This window comes from Lates calcarifer, linkage group LG8 (genome assembly GCF_001640805.2).
Source record: "Lates calcarifer isolate ASB-BC8 linkage group LG8, TLL_Latcal_v3, whole genome shotgun sequence".
NCBI lineage: Eukaryota > Metazoa > Chordata > Actinopteri > Centropomidae > Lates > Lates calcarifer.
In genome coordinates, this window is record NC_066840.1 from 11,383,760 (window position 1) to 11,401,657 (window position 17,898).

Here is a 17,898-nt window from a genome sequence, read left to right on the forward strand (position 1 = left end):
GCCAGCTCTAATAAGGCCAAAGTTAGCCCACTGTCTAGTGAAATCTCTGGAGAACAGGATAGCAGGCAGCAAAAGACACCATAATGTTAGGAGTATGGTATCAAATACAATGCCACTACTGTCACAATCAGCCTGGAGATGACCAGTTAAAACTGGAGAGTGTGTTAGCTCTGCATTGTTGAGGCTAAGGCTTGGAGTAAAATTTTGTTGTTGAGAATGCTCTACTATGACGAACACAAGCTCGTCCTAATTCTTTGAAGAACAAATGGCATGCATAAATGTTTCTGGGTGTTAAGATTTGCTTTCAGTCAGTAAATTATTTAAGAGAGCTCAAAAGGCATCCTAACCCATTTAGGAGTCGCCAGCAGATGGCTGTGTTTCACACAGAGGTGGAGGTCATGCACTTTCCAACAATGGAAAGATGTTTCGGAAACAAATAATCACACTGATTAAAGATATGGAGTGTGTCTCAATGTCATCAGCACAAGAAAGCTTAAGTCATGATGTTCATGACATGTTGGATTCCATTTCATACCAATTCATTTAATTTTGCTTAAGTAGCTTTAAAGGGGCTATTGGTAATTTTTCTCTGCTGCCAAACATGGCTTCTTGCTGGGAGCAGGTGGTGGTGATGGTTACTTTCCAAGAACCTCAGCCATAGTTGTGTTTGTTGGTGTTGTGTGTAGGTTAGAATCTCTGAGCAGTGCTACTTCTGCAGGGCAGTCTGGACATCACAGTGACTCACTATCGGAAAGTGACAAGACTGGCCGGCCAGGCTGGGGCTAGCTGATTAGCATGCTAACTTCAGTAGAATGAAAGAAGTGATAGAACTAGAATCTGGCATTGCTTTCCACATTCGGAGACAGCTTTTGGCGAGTAAAGGAATTAAGTTTGATGCTGAACTTGCAATGTTTCTTCTAGACTGGTAAGTAAACAGTTATTGCTAAGGTTGGCTATGTAGCAATAGCAAAACTTAGAAATTGCTCCTTTAAGGTGACATTGTCTTGCAGCATTACATATATTCTTTCCCAGCATTTCATCAAAGCTATATGATGTTGGGCTAAAATATTCAAGCCCAACACTGCATGTTTTCATGCCTGCACCAATCCATCAAATGGAAATCCCCTAGATGTATTTTGTATCATTGTACACATTTCCCCAAAACTCAGCCCTGATATATCTTGGAAAATCTGGTGATCTTGTCAAAAAAATATAGTTCTGTGGGTTTGAACGAGCAACTGGCTGATTCTGTGCTTTAGTTCTTATTCTTTAATAATTAGGCCAATATCTTGGTATTACTGCAATTATCATTTGAGAATTGACAGACTCTCATCTTTATATGAAGTACCTACTGTATACACAAGGTCCTTCTTCAGTCAAAGCTTAAGATGATTCTGAAGAGCATATCACAGAAGCACATTAGGTCAGCTGACCTACCGTCAACTGTAGAGCTAACATGGCTACTTCTGAGAAAATCCGACTTATGACGTCCCTGAAGAAACCAGCCTCAGTCATTCTCCATAATGGATTTTGAGTGATGTACGTCTGAGCTACACACACACCCCTGCAGACAGTGGGTACACTATCTTCTCTTTGGACTATAGACTTAACATGTACTGTAGTTCTTTTTCAGAGAGATGCTGAAAAATAGATGTACTGTCAGGCAAACAGGAAAGGCAGAAACACCAAACATTTGACTGAACTAGACGATCAATTATAGATAAAAGCCTATTGTTATGGTATGGCTACTTGAAAAAGAGACAGGCAGTCCAGCTGGGGAATCACCCACTCACTCTGATCATAAGCAGTGAAGAAATTTTCCATTATGTGCAGAGGTGTAATGCTCTCTGTCTGTGGGTCTGACTCTCTTTCAACCAGGGTTTGAACCTGCTGAGTTTCTACAAGGTGGATTATGCCTGCTGGCAAGTGCTCAAGTACTCACAGGGTGTATCAAGGGCGTAGTGAGCTCCCTCACACACACACACACACACACACACACACACACACACAATGAAGCTAATTATAATGCCCCTTTTGGCTAGATGTTGTGTCTCTCAGTGCAACTCACATCTCTGAATCTGTTCCAGGATCTGTCCTTGTTGTACTGAGCCACGGTGCTCAGCCATTTGTCGTTACTGTTACCGGAGACCGCCGTTTCTCTGCTCAGCAAGAGAGCCACGACAGGTAGCAGAAAGAAGAACATCTTCTGAAAGCAAAAAAAGACAGAGAGAAGAGGGAGAGAAAAAAGCAGAGGAGGGAGTGTGAGACGGATGGAGCCATTTGGAGTGAGAGAACCTGACACAGAGGAGAGGATGGTGCTGTAAAGTGTTAGAAGAGCAGAATGAAGTGAGACAGAGCACTTTACTACAGAACACAGAACTCTCACATTGTGACGCACAGTGGGTCAGAATGTCACCACAGGACATAAAGCAGGGAGAAAAATCGAACCCCTGTTTATGTTCGCGCTGCGCGGACAGAGCGCTCATTTTATCAAATTGCTGATCCTTCCTCTAATCGGATTATAAACATTGGAGAGTTGTCACCGCGGCAGATGGGGCGCCGCGAAACGATTAGCTCGCGAGCTTCCCATCCGCCAATTTTAAAAAAGCAATTAGCGGCGTCAACACAATTGCCGCCCCCACGGAGCTTTGTCTTGGCTTTCATCTGCTTTTCTTCTCCACCTCCAGCAGCAGCCACGGAAAGTCGACAAATTGGCGACTGTTGACTTTTATATCTAATTTCTATTTCTTTCTCCTTTTTTTCTCCTTCTTCTTAACAGAGCCCTCTAAGTGTTTCTAACCTACCTGGGATAGTTCGTTGGTGTCCAATTCCGATTCCCCGGGGAAAAATAAAGTCCACGGCCCCGGGCACTCCGGTAGCACCCGACTGCTTGTAGGATTGACGGCAAAAGGGAGCTGCGAGGACCGAGCGGACCGGGAGCTTTCTCCTCCTCCTCCTCCTCCTCCTCGGTCACCAGACACCGCCTCCTCTCTCTCTCTCTCTCTCTCTCTCTCTCTCTCTCTCTCTCTCTCTCTCTCTCTCTCTCTCTAACCGTGTCATTGATTTTCAGCAGGGGGATATTTTTTTTATGTTCACACCAGAGCGCAGACAGGATTTAGGAGCCGTGTCAAAGAAGCGCTGTACAGCGGGTGTACAAACACAAATTTCATTTTAGTCACGCGTCTCTGTTGTGGAATTCACGGTCGCGTGTCCACTGTACTAAATACAATTAAGTTACATAAACCCGTAAACCCACTGGATGGTGCCCGAAACGTCCCACAACGGATGTGGTTGATCTGATGTGGACAGCGCGTTTTGTTTTGTTTTGTTTTGTTTTAGCACCATGGACAGAGACAGGCCACATGAAAACGCTCTTAAACACAATTCATAAATGGGCCACTTAACTAGGGCGCTCATTTGGGGGGGTATAACGATATATGTTTAAATATTTAATCTGTGACTCTCAGTTTTGACTCTCTCTGGGCTTTTGTTGGCTTTGGCAACACTCTTGTCTCTCTGTTTCTCTCTCTTTCTCTCTCTCTGTCTGTCTGTCTGTCTCTCTCTCTCTCTCTCTCTCTCTCTCTCTCTCTCTTTGCATAAGTGGATGAGAGTGTAGCTCAGTGAGAGCATAGTCAAGTCAGTTTTATTTATATAGCGCCGAATCACAGCAAAACTTCTCTCGAGGTACTTTTCATAATGAGCAGGTCTAGACTGTGCTCTTTATAATATGTACTGAGAGACACCCAGCACCTCCCACTATGAGTAACCAGTAGGCAACAGTGGTAAAGAAAAACGTCCTTTTAGAGGGCAGAAACCTCGAGCATCTGCCTCGACCAGTTGAGTTGGAATGGGGGGGCAGAGGAAAGAGACCACAGCATAATGTAGATTTCATATAGAGATGTAGATTAATATTAGTGCAGCAATATAATAGCAATAAGACTAGTAGATGGTGTCTGTGTTGGTGCCTCTGTTGGTGTCTGCCTCTATGGTTCAGTTCAAGCCTTTTTTTATTGACCTGTTTTGGCACAGAGGAAGCCAGGAGACTGATGCAGCTTCTTATCTCCCTCAGTTTCACATAAAAAGTTTTCCTATTCTAACTATTCTGGCTGCAGTCACAATTCTCTTTTGTATTGCTTGCAATTTTGGAAAGTAGTACCAGGATTGATATTGTGGAAAGCTGATGATCTGTAGTCCTCTCAACCTCTCTGTGTTACACTCTCTAAGCAATGTAGGTTTTGTTTTTACCAACATTTTATTGTATGCTTTTATGTCTACATTTTATTTTACTGGTTTAATGAATCTGGATTGTTTTGTCACCCAAAGTCTGGTGCCAGTTGAGTGGTGAACTTTTTCTCTTCCAGGAAAATTAAACCCTATAGATTACAGGCCAAATGCAATTTTTCCTGTTTTCAGGCTAGAGTCAAATCTCATTAAAAATGAAACAGGTTAAACACAGAGAGGTTATACACACTAGCTTGTAACTGTGTTTTGGAGTCTGGTGATAACTTAGAAATGCACAGGATTTTTCCAGTAGGCCTGTGAAGTTAAATGAAGCAGGTAAACATAAAGTTCTGGTGATTGAATCCGAAAGTTCTAAGTTAATCATGAAGTAATGGTTCATTCCGGTTAACAAGTCAGCATGATGCTTTTCTTTACTTGAGATGGTACAAAACTGTATTTAATATACACAAAATATAAAATAATTATTAGTCAACTGTCATTTACTATAGCAGCTGCATATGTGTCAGCATCCAGTGAAATCAACATCAGTCGAAGGTGGATGTTTACAAATGAATAAAATGTGGGACTCACAGGTGGCACCACTTACTTTTCAGCATTGTGATGACTGATTCATTTGACTGATACTTTTAAAAGGCTGTCTAGTCAGTGGGACTGAACAATATGAAAATTAGCTTTTGAGTAACTCTACTCAAAATTACCATATTGCAGCTATGTTACAACAACATATTTTTTCTGTTTTGCCTTCATCCTTTGAACTTTGATGTCTTACGAAAAGGAATCATTAACAGTGCAAGAGGATGCAATGATTTTTACTATTCCAAAGTCAAGTGACTTTGGCAGAATGTTTTAATTTTACAGTACGTATTTTCTTGGTAGCTTCTAGCTTTTTTTTTTTTCTTTTTGGTTATTGCAAACCAAAAATAGCACCAAAATGGAAAGAAACAAAACAAATGAAGTCAACAAAAGTCATATTTTGGAGTTTAAGTTATGCTTTAAATCACATTTTAAAGGTCTAGCAGATTGGCATTCCAGAAATGTCACTTTTTTCTTTGACATTTACATTTTGTGTTGAGTTTTTTCTTCTTTTTTTGCTTTTATACCTGTGATCACACTCATGCAATGCTATGTTATTTAGCAAGGAAACTCTTTAGTTTTCATCTTGACTTTGGTTTGTGTTTGCAGGTTTTACTACCAACACACTAATAGGCATTTCAGGGCTTCCTTTTTTTATTTACATACATGTTTATTGTTAAAAACAAAAGAAAGGAAGAGTTAGAAAAGGTCTCACTTTGTACTGGAATTGGAAATATAAAACAGTTACATCAACCATATAAAGTTAGAAGGATAGAAGTGAAAGTCTTCACAACATCAGCTAAGAATGATACCTCCAGCTTTAAAAGCACATTTCTCAATGTGCCAATGTGTCAAGTTGTATATGGGAGTACTCAGTGTGAGTGGTGGAATTCAGCTCATAAGCAGCTTATGAGCAGAATGATTATGAGACACTTGATTTTGACATTTAGGAGCTCTTACAAAGCATTTATATGCAGTATATGTTAATAGTTTTGTAGCCTGTGTTAAATGGGTCCCCTGACATTTACAGGAAATCTGGGCAAAGTTGGGACACCAGTCTGGGAAATGAGATCAAGCATTTGTCCTTCAAGCTACTGCCAAATGGCATATTTACATTTACATGTAAATTTTTGAGAGAGAGAGAGATCAATGAAGATACATTTTCCCTGAATTGGTCCAAGCAGCTGGTGTTGTGTTACAAGATATCCTTAAGTGTAATTAAGACACAGATAGTATATTTTAAGTATTAATAGAATAAATGAAGAGTTCACACTTCAAAATATCATGTTTTCAGTATGGTTGACTATTTAAATGTATCTTAGATTTAGCTTTATTTAAATAAATCTTGAAAATACTGATGTCTGTGAATATATATTTAGAAAATGCTAGGCAGCACAGTGATCTATTCATATAATGTTTTTTTTCTCTCTCTCTTTCAGATTTCACCAAACTCTGTGTTTTCCAGCATAATTGTTATTGTGTTATTATAGCAGCTTAGCCAGAGCCTCACCACTGTCTGAGTTCAAAGGATCCAGTCCAGGCCCACTTCAGTCAGATATTCTCCTGATTTCCTCTCCCTCGCTTTCTCCAAAGCCCAGCATCCACCGGGGGAGGCCCGGGGAGATGAAGGATAAGAACAGTGGCAGGGGTTCCAATTTCGAATAGTAAAGATGAAAATATATGAAACAAAGCAGAGGGGAGCGGTGTCTCAGCAGTAAATTTACAGTCATACAGCCCCCACATTGCAAGTGCAGATGGTGAAAGGAAAAGAGGGAGGAAGGGATGGGGGGAGGGGGGCGGGAGGGAAAACAAGAATGATGAAACAGGATTAAAGTTATGTGGTAGTGTGTGTGTAGGTGTGTTGGAGACAAGTGAGAGAGAGAGGAAAAAGAGGAAGTGTGCGGGCGATGTTTGAAAGTGAGCAGCGGGGTGTGATAGACTGTTTCTTAATGAGCTTTGTATCTCTCACTTAGCTTGTGCATGAGAACTTCAGTTCCACTTGAGTGACTCCAGAGAACAGCTCAGTCAGTCAGTCAGTCAGTCTGCCTGAGAACAGGCCACGATCATAAACCGCATCTGCCTCTGTGACGATATCTGCCTGCGCTGTCCCACTGCGCAAAAAAAACTAAACAAACAAAAACAGTACAAAATGTTGCAAAATGCGGCATTTCACAACACGTCACACAACAATTCACATTTCTGCTCGGTGCTCTTGGGGGCATTCGTAAATCCAATCACACATCTGATGTTCCACGTAGGATGAAAAGAGAAAACTCACAGAGCATGAAACCCACCAGCAAATGGGATAAAGAGTACAAATGTCTCAGCATCCCAACAGATGGCTTTATACCCCGAAATCGTATCCTAATCAGTTCCTCATCAAGGACTTCCAGTGACAGTAAACAGAATATGTTGTTGACATGCCCAATCTAAAAAAGGGACTAATTTAGCATCCAAATAATAATGGGATAATGTTCAGCATGTAAACACATTAAATCACTACAGATATCTGACTCTTTTAGAAGAAATCCCCAATCGGCTTTGATGTTTTCCCTCTGTTGTTCGGGCACTACTGCATTTATATGTCATCTTTTTCAAAGTAGCAGTGTCATTTTCCTTAATATGTGTGTGAAAAGCAGGTTTGTCAAGGTTTGGAAAAGTTCTAAATCTTTACAGCATTTCTTTGTTGAGCCTGAAAAATGACAAGGGTATGATATGATACCTGCTCTAAATGAAATGACACACAGGGAATACATTTATACTTTTCACAGTATGTCAGCTAGTTTTGATTTTCATTCCACTGAGACATGACTGGAGGATGTGACGCTGAACACCACAACAGCTAATTATATAGGTGTAGATAAGAACATAAATTATTACAGGAGAGTCTCTTTTTTTTAGAGTACGTGCACTGTCCAGGCAACTGTGAAGAAAGGCCTGAGTTAGATACTGAAGTTGATGGATTTGTAGCAGAGGTTTTCAGTACATGCACCATACAAATCCTGAGCCTTCAAACAGAAACAGACTACACTAAATCCCCATTGTCTCCAAGTGAATCAGTTGCTTTTAAAAATTTAGCTTCCCACTAGTAACGAGAGCTGAGTTGTCAGCTCAGTGACAAATATGTCCTGTTGAAAGCTTGCTGAAAGACGACTGTTGCTTTTGTAGCTTGCTGAAGAGGTTGGTGCCGAGCTATCATTATAAGCAGCACTTGTATAGGCCTAGTTTTGTGCTGAAGTGAATTCAACAGGTTGAACAAGAAACTGCCTTCACGTACTGTTTAACTGAAGACAGTCTATACTTAATGTCACGCCATTATGAACTGTAATGTTTTTGCTCATTGTTGTAGGCTACTTACTGAAGTGCATTTGAGTGGTGATGTGCTTGCTTAGCTATAAAAAAGTGAATGAGCTAACCTACATAGTGAGTGACTAGAAGTCTTTGTGCTGAACAGAATGAAACAAGTCGAATCAACAAAGTGCTTTGTTATAACGACCTTTAATTTGTAATTCTTAATCTGCATGTGCATCTCATTGACATATAGAGGTCTTGCCAGTATTTTGGTGTCTGGTGGTGCTTTCAAAATATACAGATCCCCTTTTTTCAGCAGGCTTGTGAGGTTTAATGACGTGAATAAATGCTGCAGGCAGGGGAGCTGTCCATGGTTCTGAACGTTGCCATTTGCCACACTTTAAAACTGAAAAACAGTTATCAAACAACTCAGAAACAGGCTGACTTTTTGTCTGACTCTGTCTGACCTTTGTCTTGAAATTAGGAGAAACAACATAAATACCTGAAAGTAGGAAACCACTTCAAACAGTGGAGAGCAGCAAAATCTTGTACTTTGTAAAAGACTTCAGAATATGAACATCCTGGAAAAATTACATCAGACAAATCAGATAAAATCTGTGGCCCAACACACTGAACAGTGTCTGACACTGATGTACATACTGTAGATAAAGAGAAGACAGACAGAATTAGAGATACACCAGAGGAGAGAGAAGCAAATGAGAAAGTATAGTCAGCAGTAAAAGTCAAAGTTCGATACATTTTCATGTAGACAGTATGATGTCATCTCTTCCTCTAGCAAGACAGACAAGACACAGACAGTAAGGCACAGTGAGGTTACAGCCAAGGACAGGAAAGCTGGTAGTGAATAGATAAATAGTGCAGAAAAGAGTTACTTACCAGAAATGCAGAAAAACATTTCAGGGGCTCTAACAGCGGTCCACTCTGCTGCTAGTGCTGTGTTCAGGGTCTAAAGATTCCCACGTGTTGAAGCAGATATTCCAGAAGAGCAGAGGATAAAGAAGAGGAGAAAACAGTTTAGTCTTATAAACCAGCAATGACACTGAGAGGTTATCTTCTTACAGCAGCCCATTGTTGAGAGAGGACGCAACAAAAAAGAGAGATGCACTGCAATGCAGCACAGCACCAAAGAACTGCAGGGCCTCCCTCTGGGGTAGCAGCGAAGAGGCAACACGCAAGGTCGCAGAGGTTTCTCGACTCAGGCAGTTAGGAGAGGACCTCTCAGGAGGAGTTTCTCACCAGAGGCCGGGTCCAGAAACAACAGCACCCCAGGGAAGGATGTCTGACACCATGTCAGAGCTATTATCTGCAATGAAGCAGAGCAACAACCCTCCCTTTCACCTTCTTCACATATGAACAACTCTGAAGGCTGTTTTCTCCCACCAGAAAGACAATTTCTGTTGATTATGCTATATTAGTTTACTTTACTGGATATACCATGGTCATACCCCTGCGTGTTGTGCTCCACAGACAATAAAGCAACAAAAGGAAGAAATGAAATAAGAGAAAAATGAGCAAATCCTCAGGCCTGTTTTGTTCAGCTGGAATTAACATTGTGGCGACTGCACCATCAGTGTTTTGTGGTTGAGGTACTGAGAATGTGGCTAATCGCACTCGGATGCTGATCAAGCAGCTCTGCTGAGACAGTCTAAGTCTTTATAGTGTGAATACAGCCTGAATCAGCCTCAGGATTATGTGATATGGACATGAGACATTTGTTTGAACTCAAAGCTCGGCATATTTGTCTGATTTTTCTGGCAAAAATCTAAAATATAGGACACCTTCCAAGTGGTCCTCATTTGTTATTCATGATGGTAGAAAGCTTATTTCAGCCTTGACCAATGATCACATTTAGGTATGTCTCTATTTCTGTGCTTTTCAGATCATCAGAGAAGAAAAATATCTTGAGCACAGTTAAGTTTTTTGGTGAATACATTTCATCCAGATTTGGATGACAGATCACTGAAACTAAATTAATCACAGGTTATATGAGTCAGTATAATGAGGCAGTGTGACCAGACTAGAGAACACAAATGATGCCACACTGTCATTTTCTCTTGGGGAGATGATCCGGACTAAAGGCGTGAGCACATCCTCGGTCATTACCGTTTCCCAGCTTGATAAGATACAGGGCCTTCTCCACCCACAGTGCCAGAAAGGAAATTCTGTAACTGGCCGCAGTGGTGGGCTCACGGCTGCCTCAGAGTGGGAGGAAATAGATTACCCTTATCAAGGTTTTCTCAAAGGAAAGTTGCAGCAGCCTTGAAAGCTAATTACACTCTGCATCCGCAGAGAACAACCATAATAAAACCCACTGATCCCTTACATTTTATTATCTCTGAACTTTGCTGACAGATATGTGCGCACAAATTGTTACTTGCAGTTCTGTTTTGTGTGCAGTCATATAATGTGCTGTGTGATAGCATGTGCAGTATGTCTTTCCTGCAAATCCTACTACAGGCAAAAGAGGTGGGAGCATTATTGTGGACTGAATGATCTTACCACCCATAAAAAAGAAAGAAAGAAGGAAAGAAAGACTGAAGGAAGACAGGTTTCCACTGTGTGAAGAGACAGTTTTGTCCACACATTATCCCTGCAGAAAACCAGTTTAATATGATCAAATTAATGCCTGAAAACAGCTCCCTCAACTCCTTCAAACTTGTCCCATATTTGTGGATACTGTCAGTCGAAATCAGTCTCTTTCACTGCCGAGCAAATCACTCATTCCTTCAAACATTTGACACTGACAGGGCCTGACTGCCAATTAAGAAGACTTTTCTCCCTCTCTGTCTATCAATCTATCTCTATATGTGCTCCCTTCATTTTCTTTTGTGCGGGTCAGAATAATCCCTGAAGAGTGCTCTCGGCCTCATACCAACACAGTCAATCTAAAAGATGGATTCTTGGCATGCCTGATCGAAAATTTATTAATATTCCACAAGGAGGCATTTAACATTCAACCAGCAGCTTCTCAAAGTTCAAGTGCAGCCTGATGCGTTGATTGTTTTGGCAAGACAAGTGGGATAAAAGAACAAACAAGTACATATAGTACAGTATATCTATAAAACTATATATCAGAAATAACTGGCTCTTCAACTATAAAAGAGGCAACAATTGTCGGTATGTAAGTTATTTAGTAGAATGAAGAAGATTAATCCCCGTGTAAAGGCTTTAGTGTTTGGCCAAAGCCAGAAAATTGCCTTTCAGTTCATGTGGAATGTGATATAATAAATACAACATACAAAGAAATTCCGATGTGTAAAATAGTTGCACTGATGAATCACTCGCTTAGTTTCCTCGAGGAGGTCTGTTGCACAAGAGAGACAGGACCTTTTGCTTTCTTTTTTTTAATATTTTGCAGCAATAGCCAGAAACTCAAACTCAGGATTCAGTGGATGGTTAGTGTTGTTGATTCATGCCTGAGCCCTGCTGCCTGCACAGCAGCTTGTTATTGCAGACAATTCTGGAAAATGAGTCTCTGCACTTGAGTTCTCACACCATACAGTTATATTTCGATCACAATAGACTACCTGAAAGGACAGCTTAAAGAGTCATTCAGTTAATACATTTGACTTAGGTGCACGACAGGAATTGTGGAAGAGATATGTAAGGAATCACTGTGAGGAATATTCTGCTGATGATGTCTTGACACCATGAGGGGGGGAATTAAGTTAGATCATCCAATTCCGAATTTTAACGGTTTGTTGCCTTGAAATTTTTTCTCAGCCTTTTCTCTTTACAGTGATAGCAGATTACGTTTTTGGTGATAGAACAACTTCTTTGTTTATATTGTATATATACATACATAACTTCACAGTGCTGTTCTGCATTCTTGTCTTGTTTTCACAGAATTGAGCCCTGAGGGAAACTTAATCCTTAATGGGTTTCACTTCCTCAACTTCTCTGAACCCTAAAGCTCAGTATGATATGTATATATGATAATGTAATATATGATATTCTGTGGACAGCTACAACCCTCTCTGCAGGAGGTATATCAAAAATTCTTTTTGTCCCTTTCTGATATTCTCCCATCCAGTTCTTTGGCCCAATCAAGTGTTATTAATATATTTTCTCACTTTGCCTTCACAACTATTCCTCCACAAGCAGAAGTTTTTCTCCCACTTATCACTCAGTCTAACTTGGACGCAATTATTTCAAGAGTCTGATCATCCAGCCTGTCGCCACCCCCACCACCTTCTCACTCTTCCTTTACTTTATTCAACCTCTTTGGCTCTCTCTGTCTTTGTCAGAGTTTTTCCATTTTTTTCTTGCTCCCACAACCCCAAACTGTTCTGACTCTGAGCCTCCTCTCTCATCTCTCTCTCCACTTCCCCTGCAGCTTTAAAATGCTGAAGTACATCTCTAGTTCATTCCCTGCACTTTTTTCATCCTCTGACTTTATATCACTCCTACTGCCCCGTCTGTCAATTGCCCCCTTGCTCAACTCTCTGTAGACTTTGCATCATGTCTCAGGATGAGGCTCACAACACCCCTCTTATCTGTTTCTCTGGCTGTGACTTAAATTGTTTTGGACAGGCACGACATGGCTGCCCGTGCCAGAGGTCCTTTTGCTAGGCAATGATTCAGAAAGCTGTAAGTTGAAAACATTCACGCACATAGAAGGACACAACACAGAGAAGGATGCCTGTTAACTGTCTCTCTATGGAGTTCAGACACACAAACAGCATCAAAGCCTCTCCAAGGGCAGTGCAGAGGTTAAATAGGTAGCACAGTTACAGCATAACTTCAAATATGTTGCTGCTGTCAGTATAGAACACTTCCCTGAATAGAAGAAAACTCAACCAGTTTTCTGAGTTTTCTGAGATGGCAGGTTCTCATGGGAACTTGAAACATTAAATTTGGTTTAAGTATGAAAGACAAAGAAGCACAGTGGCAAACACAGGGAAAAAAAGAGACCTGGACAGGAGTGATGGCTGGCAGGATCTGCTACGCTCTATGAATATCCTGCGTGTTAGCCAGATTTAGAGGCAGTGCTAAACTCTACCTGGGGTGCTGATTTAGATCTTCCATATTCTCTTATCACACTCTTTGAAATAACTTTCTATACATGTACAAACACACACAGAGTGTGAAATCTAATCTCCACCTTCTGTTAGCATGGCAACCACCTGTGAAGACGCCTTTCCTCTTGCCCTCGTCTCATACAACAGAAAAACAAATGAATCACCGGTGAAGGGAGAAGAGAGAAAAGTAGAAGAAAGAGGGAAACAAATGAAACACAGCCAGGGGTGCCAGGTTGGCAGCTTATCAGCATCTAGTAACTTCAAAACAACACATGAGGCTGGAAAAAGACACAGGCTATTGGAGAATACATATGGTAGTATAACAACTGTTAAAACAAAGATAAACAAGTGAGACTGCTGCACAGAGAATGATGTAGTAGCTATACATTAAGCAGTATTACTCACATATTTAATTCATACTACATCATACTTCTACCTCACAATATTTCAGCTTCATTCAAATATTGTACTTTATTTTTCTTCTTCTTTACTCTATTTGTCAGATCATGACCCCAGAGGTTTATCTTGTGAGTCGTTGGAGGAGGGTGGAGGGTTACTTGCATCAGTATTAAAAATCTAATAATGTCATATATCTTTAAATTAATCAATTTCCTGCACAGTATGCACTTTTACTTTTGATAATTTACATAAAGTACATAATAGCATAGCATAATAGCATAATAAAAGTACTTAATAGTTGATAATCCTGTACTTTTACTTAAGCAGGATTTTAATTGCAGTATCACAGAGTATTTCTACATCATTGTATTGGTATTTTAAAGGATCTGAGCACCTCTTCTGCTACTGATACAAAGTTTAACACTTGAATTAGCTTCACTTTGACACTAATGTGGAGTAAATATCACTAACCCCTTTGCAAGGAGATAAAGAAATCTGTTACAACAGGCCAAGCTAATAAAAATTACCACCAACCAAAGTGGTTAAGACACAAGTAAATGGTGGGTTTATCACCCTTTTAGAGTATTATCAGAGAATATAATGGTGGATGCTCAGATCACACTGCAGTAAAACAACCTATGACTAAAGCAGACCTACAGTTTAAATAAAAACTACATTATGGCATGAACTGCTGGAGTGTGAAAGGCTGAAGAAATAAGATTGCACAAAGGTCACCATTTCCAATCACTAGTCAACGGCTTTCAAAAGAAGTTATTGTGATCTACAGTGGAGGTGTTTCTGTAACTCAAATGAAATAATGATTCTACCTATAAAGGCCGTGGCCATAAGAGTGGGTAATAAAACGCAAGTAGCATGAAGGACAAAAAAGCAAGCTTCTGACAGGGAGGTTGCTACTGCACTCACTGCTATGTACAGTAAGTGGAATAGGGTCAGGCTGTTCCACATATAGAAGTCTAGAAAGTTTTTGACAAGAAGTTGGTGCAAATTCACTTGAGCAGGGGGGAGAATTTTGGACTGTGACAATGACTAAAATTTCCTCAAAGAATTACCATCAAGGTCTCCTTGATCAGTGTGTTTTTGACCTTGTGAAGAGCGTCATAGACACAGAGAGAGAATAGAGTCTGATCTGTTTTATACCTATAATAGATGCTTGATGGTGGTGCTCCTGAGCCACACAAGGCCACGCTTGAGTACATGGTAAACCATTGAAAGTGGATCCATTTGTTGGCATTGAACAAGTCAGCATAAATAGATTTGAAGTGAGGTTGAATCCTGACTTTTAAAGACAATATGCTCTCCATAGTCCATTATTCATCTTTAATGTGCTAGACTGAGCACAAAAAGTAAATCTTAAGGCCTGATATGGCTGCTGTTTACTACTGAGTGTGTGTATGTGTATATCAGGAGAAACTATTGATCTGAGCAATAGGTCAAATATCAAGCACTGGATTATGTTTAGAATTACATGGCAGAAAAAAAAACACACCCTCATTTTTTCCACAGACACTCAGAAAACACTGAAGTGACAGCGTAGATGATGTCGTCAGCTGAGGTGATGTGAGTCTAATTGTGCTCTTGCGTGATTCAGGTTTATTGTGACATGCTGCATTGTTCTCAGACAGAGTAATAATAAGACAGTGTCACTTGGGAATTCTGCTGAGAAGAAACAACAGCTGTTATGACTCAACATTCCATTGCTGGATTACAGTAAACCAGTAAGTGGACCTGGAGCAAAGACTTTGCTGTTCACCCCCTACTGACCCTCCTGCTACACCTACACCTCTGTGCATTGTGTTCTTTATGTGAAATAAGCTAAGATAGATTTTGAAACAGAATCCCTCTACAAGACAGCAATAAAAGATGAGGTAGTAATACTGGATCTGTCTTAGTTGTTTTTAAGTGTTACCATAGTCAGGCCTTTTGGAAAGAAAGAAGTCCCTCCTGCAGCTGTTGCCCTGATAACTTGTTGTTTTAAGTAGAAGATACAGAGAGAGGTTTCGGTGGAAACGGGTGGTCCCGTTGGGTTTCAATGGAGAGCAGAGAAATTTAATTGTCTCATTATTTCTCATGGAACTTTGTGAACTGTGTGCGCCCAATGCATCCCAAGGATATCAGAGAATCCAGCACTCCTGATGATTTTTACTGCATAAACTGGGAAAGTGTGCAGACTGCTAAGATATCAGCGGTCGTTGCTTTATCATTTTTGTGGAACTCACAGCAAATTAATTCCAGTAAAGGCCTCCTCTGTCAAACTATAATGAACTGTCAGCTAGCATCTCTTGTTCTTATTCATTCAGTACAACTATGATGGGTCACTGCTCAGTATCTGATTGTGAAATTTATTTAAAAGAAAAAAAACAAACAAACTCTATACTTGGTCAAACCAACCCAACTTATGACCTAACAGCCTGGAACCCAGCATTCGGGTTATTTTTATTATTAGTTTATATTTCACTGACTTACAGAAAACCTAAGAAACACACCATCCTTAAATACTGTGGTATCTTCAGGACTACTACAATATTCATCTGAAGGAAAACCCTTTTTCTTCCAGATAAATGTCTTGTGAATGTAATGAAGAACTTCAGTCCTGCCCCACATCCAAGTTACTGTCTGTTTTGGAGCAGGTAGTTACATGAATTTGGGGGCCACTCTCTGGGCCACTTATCGGTCAATACTGTGGTGGCATGGGTTTTGTCCGGGTGCTCTGGTCTCTCCCACATTTCTCTTAATTTGTTTCATTAAAGTGTTCAATCTAAATTTCTGTTTTAACATTTTTTGTTTGTTTAATTTAAATTTGCTGTCTGCACGTTAACCTCAGGAGTTGTTGTGTTAAAGTCAATTTCCCTGGAAATTTGTGTTTTACCTGACCATAACCATCTCTGCTATGCCTAACATGTGGATGGAGTTCTAAACAGGCCCTCAGGTCCAGAGGCCTGAGAGGTCATGAAGCCTCTGGCAGAGAAAGAACCAGATACAAAACCACTGCTAAGAGATTCAACGGCTGTCAAACGGCTGTCTTTCAGTCTGTGGGTGCTTTAGGAAGGGTGGAGGCCCACATGTCTGTGCCAATGAGCCCATTGTCTCATAATCTGTCCATAGCCCGTGCGCTACACGGGGAACACCACTCCAGGGGCAATCAGACCTCGACACGACACTTGTAACCTCCAGGGTACGTGTTGCTAATTTCCCTGGCAGCAAAACCGAAAGACATCTGGAAAAACTAGACCCACACCACCAGGAGTTATCAGCAGAGGTGGCAAACCACTGTGAGTTTCAGACACAATGTTACTTTTGAAGGACATGTACTTGCGTCAACGTTAGCTGTGATAGCAGCACGGTTTTCTGCTGTCAGTGCTTAGCTCTAGCTTAGCTTTCCACCACCAGCGGCCTCTCAGCTGCAGCTGGATACTGTGATAAGTGCGGAGGACATTTTTCATCCTTACAGTCGGAATAAGAATTGCCAAGGACGACCTTCAGCCCGGCACACGGACAAACTGACTTCCAAGTAGGTCCTACAAACGGTAAGTACAAACCGTTCTTCATTTGCATGCTTTTGCTGTTATACTGTCGCATTTACTTTGTGTCCCCACATTATTGTACTGTGCCAACAGTATATGCGTTGTGACTTCCAAAACTCGTATTTCAGTGCTTACAGAGCCTGTTGTGACAAACTAAGGCACCGTGCTGTCATTAATTGGGTGTGGTATGATGCACATGAATAGATGTATTTGTAGTGAAGTCCTATGACTCGTTACAGTGGGCCTGCCATACAGTTCTGCCTTTTTTCATTTACTACAGTATTTCTTACTTTATAGTCTCTTTGTTGACAGTATTTGTTAAACTTATAAGAACAAGCAACAGATCAACCAAGGTAGTTTTGATTAGCCACTGTATCAGACTAAGGCATTGTGTTATACTGATTGGGTGTATATGAATAAACCTAGTGAGCCTGCTGCACAAATATTTAAATCAAATATTTCAAGTATATAGTCTGCAGTCTGTTTAGTCCAAATGCTTGTGACAGTGTGTCCTTAACATGTTGATAACTAAGCCAAGGTCAGATCTAATTATTTACAGTTAAAGTAATTGGAAAGGAGAGCCAGGTGTGGTACATAATATACCCTATGATTATTTCTTGTCTTTTGGCTGCACTATAAGCCTGCAGTGCTTTGTCACTGAAGGCTGTAAGCATTTTTCTCCTTTTCTTGCTGTTATTTCTGGCAATAAATGTGACAGCTTGCCTCTTTTTTCAGCATGACTTGCATGCATTATTATGTATTCTACTGAATAGACTATACGTGTTTTTTTTTTCTTGGTATAAGCTGTA

General features: G+C 40.5%; 1 protein-coding gene across 2 annotated transcripts in view; it reads right to left on the bottom strand.

The window, feature by feature from the left end:
- Window positions 1-3,042, bottom strand: part of LOC108899178 (testican-1) — a 96,341-nt gene extending 93,299 nt beyond the window's left edge. The window contains exons 1-2 of one of the 2 annotated variants that reach the window (XM_051072292.1): window positions 2,805-3,042; window positions 2,069-2,203 (exon numbers count right to left, since the gene is read on the bottom strand). In XM_051072292.1, the coding sequence (XP_050928249.1) occupies window positions 2,069-2,203 (135 nt within the window). In that variant the 5' untranslated portion in view covers window positions 2,805-3,042. Of the gene's footprint in view, window positions 1-2,068; window positions 2,207-2,804 lie in introns of both variants that reach the window. The other variant, XM_051072291.1, reaches the window with a different exon arrangement.
- Between the last annotated feature and the right edge of the window lie 14,856 nt (window positions 3,043-17,898).